Here is a 10,297-nt window from a genome sequence, read left to right as displayed (position 1 = left end):
GTTTATGCCCCATGTGTACCCCTCGTCTTTTGGTGATTTCGAGATTTTCAAAGCCTGCTCTGACACAGACTCTTCCTTGGATTCCAACTTCTCTACTTTGGGGTGGAAACGGCTTCTGCGTTTTGAAACGCTAGCGGGGAAAAAAATGGGGGAGAAAGTTGAGTTTAAACTTTTAAAAGTTGAGTCATGGCTGGTTGCGCAGCAAAAGCCCCGCAGTGTGGAGAAAGCCTAAACATGGTTTGGGTGGTGTGGGGGTTGGGCGGGGGTGACTTCTGGGGGATAAGGGGCGGTGGAGTCCCGGGACTGCCAAAGCCCTGCCGCGGCCTCCGACGCGCGCCCCCCGCCACTCGCCTCTCCCCCGCCCCCGACTGAGGCCGGGCTCCCCCCGGACTGATGTCGCGCGCTTGCGTGTTGTGGCCGAACTGCCGGACTCAGAGGCCGGCCCCAGAAAACCCGAGCGAGTAGGGGGCGGCGCGCAGGAGGGAGGAGAGCTGGGGGCGCGGGAGGCTGGTGGGTGTCGGGGGTGGAGATGTAGAAGATGTGACGCCGCGGCCCGGCGGGTGCCAGATTAGCGGACGCGGTGCCCGCGGTTGCAACGGGATCCCGGGCGCTGCAGCTTGGGAGGCGGCTCTCCCCAGGCGGCGTCCGCGGAGACAACCATCCCTGAACCCCAGCTCCCGAGCCGCCGGCTAGCCGCGCACCAGGGGCCGGCGGACAGAAGAGCTGCCGAGCGGCTCGAGGCTGGGGGACCGCGAGCGCGGCCGCGCGCTGCCGGGCGGGAGGCTGGGGGGCCGGGGCCGGGGCCGTGCCCCGGAGCGGGTTGGAGGCCGGGGCCGGGGCCGGGGGACGGCGGCTCCCCGCGCGGCCCCAGCTGCTCGGGGTCCCCGGCCGGGCCCCGCAGGGACCATGGCAGCCGGGAGCATCACCACGCTGCCCGCCTTGCCGGAGGATGGCGGCAGCGGCGCCTTCCCGCCCGGCCACTTCAAGGACCCCAAGCGGCTGTACTGCAAAAACGGGGGTTTCTTCCTGCGCATCCACCCCGACGGTCGAGTTGACGGGGTCCGGGAGAAGAGCGACCCTCACAGTGAGTGCCGGCCCGCTGTCCCCGCCCCATTTCCATTTCCTGGGTTCTCGCCCGCTCTCTCCCCTCCAGCCTGCACCCTCCTCCCGGATCTTCACTGCGACCCTAGCGGTCCGTGTGGTTTCTGGCCGCGCGGCCCTCGGCGGTTTCGGGTTCACCACTCACCACCTCCTTCCCGGGCTGCGGCGTAGGCCCGGGCGTCCCCCTGGCTTTGGGGTGTGCCAATTTGCCCTATAAACCAGTACCCCCGGCCCGGAGCCGCGGCGCGCCGGGGCCTCGCGAACGGTCTCTCTTCCCGCAGACAACCTGTCGCGTTGGAGATGCCCGCGGCCCCACCATGCAGCTCTGGCCGCTTCTGTCTGCTGCGTGCTGTCCCGGGGACAAAGACAGGACGGACCGCAGCAGAACGAAACGGTCTTTACTGGAAAAACACCTTTCCAGAGTCCTGCCCTTAAATTCCGACTCGGGACGACCCGAGGCATATGGCACACTACTGTCACCCACTCTGTTTTATATTTTTCCGAATTGACGAAAGCTGAAAGAGCAAAAACAAAAACCAACCAGCCAACCAGCAAAAAATCCAGATGTTGTTAATAAAGTGCCATAGCTTTGTTTCACTAGTGAAAAGAAGTGCAAACACTTTAATCTTCCACCTGCAGTGACTAGCTTTGAGACCTTGAGCCGACGCTTAACCCCAGAGCCGGTTTCCTCATCCCTCACGTGGGGCTAATACATTACTACCTTGCAACAGGTTTGAGGATGAAATGAAAATTGCAGTTTTGCTTTCTGTAAGAAACAGTGTTTGTGGTTCTAGAAAGAACACTGGCCTAAATAAGGAGTGCTTGGACTTTAGGAGATTCCCTAAGTCTGGGGTGGGGGCTGAAGATTTGCATTTCTAACATGTTCCCCCGGGGATGCTGATCACATCATACTTTGAGAGCCACTGGTCTAGAGGAAAGAGAAAGAAAGGGGCATAAGATGAGCCGATTTACAACACTGATGGAATTTGAAGTGAAACAGGACTAGAATATATTGTAACCTGTCCTCCTGTGAGTGTACGTAAACATGCGTTTTAAAACCTGTGTGTTACGGCGTTCCTTCCTTTATGGATTCCAGGTGGAGAATCTGATTGTGTCATTGCCTGAGAAAAGACCCACAGGGGTCCCAGCGCCACTCCCCTGTAGTTCTGCCTTTGTCTTGGGATGCTAATGGGATGTCATGAGGGGAGGTGGAGGGGAGGTGGAAGAGAAGAAAATTCTACAACCAAACATGAATTGGCAGAAGAATGGGAAATACACTTTTATATGAGCTGAGTCTTTATTGCTTCCAAAATAGCAACCTGCAAGAGAGGCAAGTCTTTAATTTTTTTCAGGCTTGCCATAATTTAAAAATTTTATCAATCACTTAATCCCGTAAAACTGAAAAGATGCTTGTAACCTATTACATGGGTTAGTACTATTTCTCTATTCTGGTAGCTTGAGTATCTATTTCAAAAAATTATCTTTGTGATTGACATTTGTTCTGCGGTTGTCTGCTACGCCACCTCAGCTGACAAGGGCAAAGTGCTGTGTGTCCCAATTGGTTTTGTTCTTTTCTAGTATCACAAACTGTTTATTAAAAAGCATGTATTATGACCAGAAAACAGAAAAATTTCCCTTTAAATTAAGTTAATATTTGGGATTTCCCCTAATACTCTTTTTTTTCAGACTCTATTAGTTGCTGAATCATTTTTTCTTTGAAGATTTTGATACCCGATTCGCCTTAGAATCAAACTATATAGAGGTTAGTGGGTGGACATAATTTTGAATTGCATACCACATTACCACCGTTGTAAAAACAACTGTTAACTTTTTCTTCCTAACTATGAGTTGGGTTTTCATTTTTGTAATCTTACTTTAACTCTGTGGTTCTCAAATGGGAATAATTTTGCCTCCCAGGGGACATTTGACAATGCCTGGAGACATTTTTGTTTGCCGTAACCTGGAAGGGTGCTACTGGCATCTGGCAGGTAGAGGCCAGGGATGCTGCTAAACATCCTGCAATGCACATTATAATACCCTCAACAAAAACATTTTTGACCCCAAATGTCACTAGTGCTCAGGTTGAGAACTCTGCTAACTTTATAACTAGCTAAGGACAAGATATTAAAAGAGAAATATAGAATAACTCATCCAGACTTGTGGAGACTACGAATTTTTTTTAAATTTTTTATTTCTATAGGGTTTTAGGGACGAGGTGGTAGTTGGTTACATGAGTAAGTTCTTTAGTGGTGATTTGTGAAATTTTGGTGCACCCATCACCCAAGCAGTATACACTGAATCCAATTTGTAGTCCTGTCCCTCCCCAACTTCCCACTCTTTCTTCCCAAGTCCCCAAAAAGACTACTCTTTTTTTTGTTTTAAGGATACCTGTACCAGGCAATAGACTGACAAGAATACAAATCTAAAAATCACAAATTTCATCTATTTCTATGTAGCCCAACCTGGACATAAAGTTAAGTACAGTATATTATTTTCTCACATATTGAATGTTTACTGATAGTTGAGCAAACCACAAGGAGATCCCCCAAAACAAATAAAACTGACCAGGAAACATGGAGAAGAGTTAATAGTAGCCACAGTTTCCTACTACATTATGGCTCAGATTTCTAGACCTGTTTGAAAAGTTGAAAAATCCGTGGTCTCATTCCTCAGACTGTTTTGTCCAAAACAGTCTGAACATCTTTCACTGGAATTTTTTTTCCTTTGGCATGACACTTTGTGCCTACATGTTTTCTAAACTGCAGGTAACTTTTGAAAGGCCAAGTTCAACTATTATCAGATTTTAACATTTAGTATGGATTAAATTGTGAGTGCAATTTCTTCCCCAAAAGCTGGCCAGAAGGACTGGAGTTTGGGGAGGGATGCTTTGAAGACTGTGATATAAATGATGGGGTCCTGGAGAGGTGCAGGGGAAGAGGAGACAGAGTGGGGAGCTGTGAGGTAGGAAAGAGAGGAAAATTTTCTAAAAGAAGAGGTAAGGAGAAGATGACACAACACAAATGCTTCCAATTTTTCAGTGTTGCTGAAGGTCAACTGTGCTTCACACCTGGGCATTCTCCTGAATTTGCACTCAAAAGGGCCCATTTTCTGGAGTTTTTCTCATAGTCCTGGAATAATCTTCATTTGACATGAGAGTCTTGATAAACACAAGATGTTAAAAGTGGTTGGAGAGTTTCTCCTTCTCCAGCATGTGCGCTGCACTCCTGCCTTCCTTTTGGCATCCTTTAACTTTTGGCAGGCCTCTTTCAATGCGGTGGGAATGGATAATATTAAGTATATACTCTAAAGTAGCAAGCTGTGTAAAAACATTCAGAAGAGAGAACACTTTATCCCAAGCAGCACGTACAACATGTGGTAGAGTATAGTAAGTGAAATGTATGCTGCTTATGTACACTTAGTATTCAATTTATTCCAGGTGCTCTTATTTAGAAAAAAAAAAAAAAAATGAGGGTAGTTAGAAGTACTGGATCTACTCTTGGGTTTCTCCCAGGAGGTGACTGCCTGTCTGCCACACTTCTTTGCTTCCAGGCTCCAGAGGACGCTGAGACTTGGAAAGGCAGAGGGACCTGCCCACTCCAGTGTGGAGCAGGGGTGGCTTGTAGGTGGGCCTGACCCCTGGGCTCTTTGCTACTGCATGTGTTCCATGCAACCCCAAGCATAAAAACATGGACTTGTGAAATCAAAGGGAGGCTTCAGACCTTCTGGTTTACCCATCTCTTTTTACAGAAGAGGATACTGAAGCTCAGAAAAGTCACCAATTACTCAAGTTCACTTGTGGGTTTCCTCTTTTGTTATCCTGAATGAGCTTCTTACCACCTGGCCCCTTGCCTTCTCTTCCTGCCATCCCTCAGCCTCAGTGTGCTCTTCCATTCCACCATAGAGTGTGCCCTGCTGGACCCCACTTTGGTTAGGTTTCCTCCATTTCAGGGTAGTGAGCTGCTAGCCCCTTTGAGGAGTTCTTACTAGTTTACAGGTGCCTCAGGTTGATTTCCTGGGGTTTTGGATAAAACCACCTTTCCTTCTCTTCACTACTGCCTTTGGGGTAAATGGAACCATTGATTTAATAATACATGTACTAGATTCTCTCCCCCCACCTCTCTTTGGTAATATCTGGCAAGTGGATAGCAATAATTTTACTTAATGAACTTGATATTTACTGTAATAAATATTGGGTGCAGTAAACAAATGAAGTCAGAATCTAATAGCTCATTTAATCTTGGAAATCATGTAATCAGTACAGCAATGAAAGGACAATTCATGAGTCATAGATATTACCACACCTTAGGAGCCTTTTAAGATGAGTTTGATGCCAAGTGACTTCAGCCTAGAAAAGGCAATATCCCCTCATGACATGCCCTGAGGGGTTTCATTTGTTTATAAAATGACCGTTATGTAATTAGACTTTGACAATGGTGTAACAATTGGGTTCTAAGTATTCTCATTTTGATTTATGATGCCATTTTATGTGGAAGGACATGATTTTAAAGTTTAATTAGAAAATAAAATGTTACAGATGTAATGAACAAAACAAGAACCCTTCTTTAAATATCATAAGCATAAAATTGACTTTCTTCGTCTACACACTGATTCTGAGAACTCATCATCAGTGATGTTGAAAAGACAATATAAGGTCTCACATTATTGGTACTACAATTTTAAAACCACGAGATGCCTGTACAAGCTGGTAATTACACATGTGCTGTAGTCGTTGCTTGTTTTTCCAATTCTAGTGTTTGTTGATTTTCCAAATACCCTGCTTGGGCCCCTTTGTCCCGTAGCACACGTCTGTAAAAAGGCTGGCATGGGATAAAAGTCTATGAAATGGAGGAAGGCAAATCTGTATCTTTGGGGCACAAATCTTTTTCTTTTTCTTTTTTTCTTTTTGAGACAGAGTCTTACTCTGTCACCTAGGCTGGAGAACAGTGGCATGATCTCAGCTCACTGCAGCCTCTGCTTCCTGGGTTCAAGCAATTCTTCTGCTTCAGCTAGGATTACAGGCACCTGCCACCGCACCCAGCTAATTTTTGCATTTTTAGTAGAGATGGGGTTTCACCATGTTTTCCAGGCTGGTCTCGAACTCCTGACCTCAGGTGATCTGCCTGCCTCGGCCTCCCAAAGTGCTGTGATTACAGGCGTGAGCCACCGGGCCCAGCCTGGGGCACAAATCTTAACTTCATCAGGATATTCTGTCCAAACAAATGTATTTTGTTCTGTTTCATTTTTGAGTTTGTCCTTTTCTGTGCTCTGAAATTAGGATCTGGTCTACTACTTAATTTGTATATTGTCAGTGCTCAATAAATAGTTAATGCTTGATTGTTTGCATAATAATTTGGAATAATGATTATCAGTGTAGAGTTTTAGCTGGATCATTAGAAAATGCACTTGTGGCACTGTGATTTTAAGTGTTTGCTTGTTGTATCCACTGTTCGGTTAGCTCTTGCTTTCTCTTTTCTCCCTTATTATTATAATGACAGCCAACGAGGCCTTTTAAAGCTAAGTTATGTATAAACACAGGAATTTAGGAGAGGAGGAAAAGAAAAGTGGTAACTTCCAGGGGAACTCGCCCTTTGAGCCATAGACTGTGGTTCTTAGAAGCCAGACCAGTCTCATTCTAAACCCCTTCAGAATATTTTTAGTTTGAAGAAATTGGAAAGGCCTGGAGGCAACAGACAGCCAATATTCAGTGTTTAATTTATGTCTCATCCAGCTGTCTTCTGTCACTCTTCCTGCACAAGGTGACTTTTGACTTGACCAGTGTATCTTTAATACTTATTCATTTAAAGAAATCTGTAATGGATGTGTGTGTGTGTGTGTGTGTGTATGTGTGTATTTGTATTTTTAAAGAGCTATTGACTTCCACACTTTAACCTCTAAGATCAATTATCCAATAAAATTCTGAAATGAAAAGTTCACAGATTTTCAAGGTATTTTGGAGATTTAAAAATTGAAGAGAAGCTATGTGAATATTAAGTATATGTTCCAGATATAATTGAACAATTGAAAGGAATGATCCTGGTTTAATTTATAATTAAGTTATACATTAATTTATAATGAAAACTTGTAATTAAATGATAACTCAAATTAGCCAAGAAAAAAGTATTTTTTTAAAAGAAATTTGTACACAGTAGTAATGATCTGGCTGCATTCTGGGAACAGATTATTCTCTGTTCATAATTTAGGCACCTTAAGATGCTGGCACCTTAAGGTAGGAACCATGACTTCTTTATATAAATAAACATCATAAAAAACTCAGTACCTTTTACTCAGTGCTCACTAAATGTCAGCTGATGAGGAAAACATTCTCTGTGGAACTTGCTGTGAAATAACTACTCATGAGCCATATGCTGTATAAAGCTTGGTCAAAGTTTACAGTTTTCTTGGTGTCTTGACATGTATCTTTAGATACTTGGTCAATCTTCAAATGAAGATAATTATATATAGCAAAGTTATATTTGGGAAACATTTGGGAATTTTGGAGACTGGCTATTAGTTTTTCTTAGAATAATCTAGAGAAAGATGAATCATTTTTCAGGAAAAATTGTTTAGAACTTTTATTGGGAATTCTGATTTCCTTAAAAGTATTTAAGGTTTTTATCATGTACTATTTTTGTAAGATAATCCTGGTTCTTGTCACACGCCCAGGAAAGATTAGGCTCGCAGACACTTTGGAGGGTAAGGGGTTATGGAATTTATTGGTCAGAAAGGAAAAAGGAAAAACAACACAGCAAAGCAATAGGGGTTCGTATTAACAGGCCCCCATCTCACAGATTGATTCCCAGGTTACCACCCCAAACGGGAGAGGCCAGTCTCCTCCCTGCAAAGGGCATGAACTTCCGTGGCTCCACCCCATTCTCCCAGTGTGCAGGCCAGTTGGAGGTTCTCCAGGGACCCCTTTATACTTGGCTGTCGTGTCTCACTATGCGATATAAAACTTTGTCAGGTATGCTGTGCATTGTTTTTCATTCTTATTTTCTTTTGTGAATAATATCTTGGAATCAGTACTTTCTTCTACATCATCTCCTTTTCTTTTTTTGAACTCTTTTAAATTCTAGATTCTGCCCTTGGTATTCCACTTAAATCATTCTTATGAGAGCACCAGTAGTCTTGCAGTTTAATCATGTGGCCTTTTCCAGTTTTTCATGCCACTCTGACATGTGGCAGTATTGTCTGCCTCTGACCTCTTGATAATTCCTTGGCTTCTATTACATCACGTCAACCTGGTTCTCCTTTTGAAACTGCCTTTGCAAAAGTTATATCTGAGAAAATTATGACACTGCCAGAGATATGATCTAGCCCACTCCCCTCCTCTTGCCTTTAGCTTTCAGGCTGCCTTAATCATTTCTGGGCTTAGGCCCAGATAACTTTGGGAGATAGTTTAAAGGATAATAGGACTTCCCCAAAACTCAACCGCCTTTATAAAGCTGATGAAAGGCCCTCAGGCTTGGGGGGAGGACAGGAATCTGAGTTGTGCTAAGGTGTAGACATATTAATAGATTGCCAGCCATTCCTGCAGATAACACCACTATTGTAGATTGGCCTTTTGAGATATCTTTTCAGATTTTTTGCATGTCTGACACCCATGGCTCCAGCTGGACCTGCTGAACCACTCCTGTGGCCCCACCTAGGAATGGTTCCGCTAAAGAGGACAACTTTGACCCCCTATGATTTCATCTTCAGCCCAACGAATTATCAGTAAGCACCCATTGCATAGCAATCCTCACCCTTTCCCCCAAACTGCTGTTGAAAAACTCCTATCCCATGAGCTGTGGATGAGACTGGTTTGAGTACTAACTCCATCTCCCATGTGGCTTTGCCGGCCTTATGTTTGTTAAACTCTTTCTTTACTGCAATGCTGTAGTCTTTCCTTGTGCAGCGGGCTGGAAGAACTCCTCAGGCGGTTATACTTTCGCCAATCCAACTGTCTTTTTTTCCACTTTCTTCTGTTTTTTTGCATTTGTATTCCCCAAGGTTCTGTTTTTAGCCTTCCACTCTTCTTTCTGTGTACTTGTATTCTTTCAGCAGATCATGTATTGTCTCTGTCTCTGTCTTGATTCCCCATCTCAATTTCCCACTGCTTGGAGGACAGACACATTGCCATAGCTTCAACTTAACATACATAAAACAGAACTTAACACAATTTTCTCAAACTAGCACCCTTTCCTCCTGAATTTCTGCTTGTAGTGAATTATTATTCTTGTCTCCAAAGCTAGACACCATGGAATTGTCTCTGATGCCTTTCTCTACTTCTTTCATCTCTCTAAAATCTCTTATATCTCTCTAAAATGTTTCCCAGCCATAGTGATTTCCTTGCCCTGCCTCTTGATTTAATGACCTCTACTCTCCTACAATTTTAAGCACTAACCAGACCTACCTGGCTTTCCTTCTTAAACATGACCTACCTTATTTCTTACTGTTTACCATCCATACCCTCCTGATGCTGCAGTGCTCTGTGCTTTAATTATAGTCTCTGTAATGTGTCATAACGATTACTGTCACAATGATTGGCCTTTCTTCATGTGACTCTTGTTTTTGAAAAATCCTTCTTTTTCTTATCAATTTCTCTCTCACAACTCCTCCCATCCTCACCTTTCTCTGGAAAAATCCTTTAAGATCCAGCCCAACAGACTTCTTTGTGAAACTTTCCTCTACCTTCCCAGGGAGAATTAATGGTTTTTACTGTTTTCCCATATACTTGGTACATAGTCTGAACACAGAACTTCATGCTTTCTGTAATAGTTAGTGGTTTATGCATCTGGCTTCTGCACTGGGACTGTGAACTCTTTGTAGGCAAGCACTGGATCCCATTTGCTGCATCTATCCTCACACACAGTGACCACTCAAAGAATGTTCGTTAAGTTGAAGATGTACTCAATAAATTAGCCAAGTCTCTTAACTTCCTTTCTGACCTTCCCTTCACGTCTCCTGTCTTCATTGTCATCTTAGCCTTTAACCAGGCAGTTTTCCTTAAGCTGTAATGTCCTGTCTGTCCTCGTACCTTATCCCAGTTCCAGTCATGCCTTGGGCCTTATTTCTTTCACATCATCCTGTATCCATCTTTCCTTTTCTGTGTACTATCTAAAAATTCTCTCTAATAGCTTGTTGTATTTTAATTTCATGTCTCCCAGTTTTACTGGAAATTCCTAGCAGGCAAGAAATTTTTATTTTTAAAAAATCC

The 10,297-nt window shown here is 43.9% G+C and overlaps 1 protein-coding gene across 2 annotated transcripts in view; it reads left to right on the top strand.

Moving 5' to 3' along the window:
* Window positions 1-439: 439 nt before the first annotated feature.
* FGF2 (fibroblast growth factor 2) overlaps window positions 440-10,297 on the top strand; it is a 72,758-nt gene continuing 62,900 nt past the window's right edge. Inside the window, exon 1 of one of the 2 annotated variants that reach the window (XM_030815734.1) lies at window positions 440-1,084. In XM_030815734.1, coding sequence (XP_030671594.1) covers window positions 907-1,084 — 178 coding nt within the window. In that variant the 5' untranslated portion in view covers window positions 440-906. The remainder of the gene's footprint in view (window positions 1,085-10,297) is intronic. The other variant, XM_030815735.1, reaches the window with a different exon arrangement.

Source organism: Nomascus leucogenys, chromosome 7b, assembly GCF_006542625.1.
Source record: "Nomascus leucogenys isolate Asia chromosome 7b, Asia_NLE_v1, whole genome shotgun sequence".
NCBI classification, from domain to species: Eukaryota; Metazoa; Chordata; class Mammalia; order Primates; family Hylobatidae; genus Nomascus; species Nomascus leucogenys.
The sequence above is the reverse complement of the archived record's forward strand: the minus strand, read 5'-3'. Positions and strand labels throughout refer to the sequence as shown.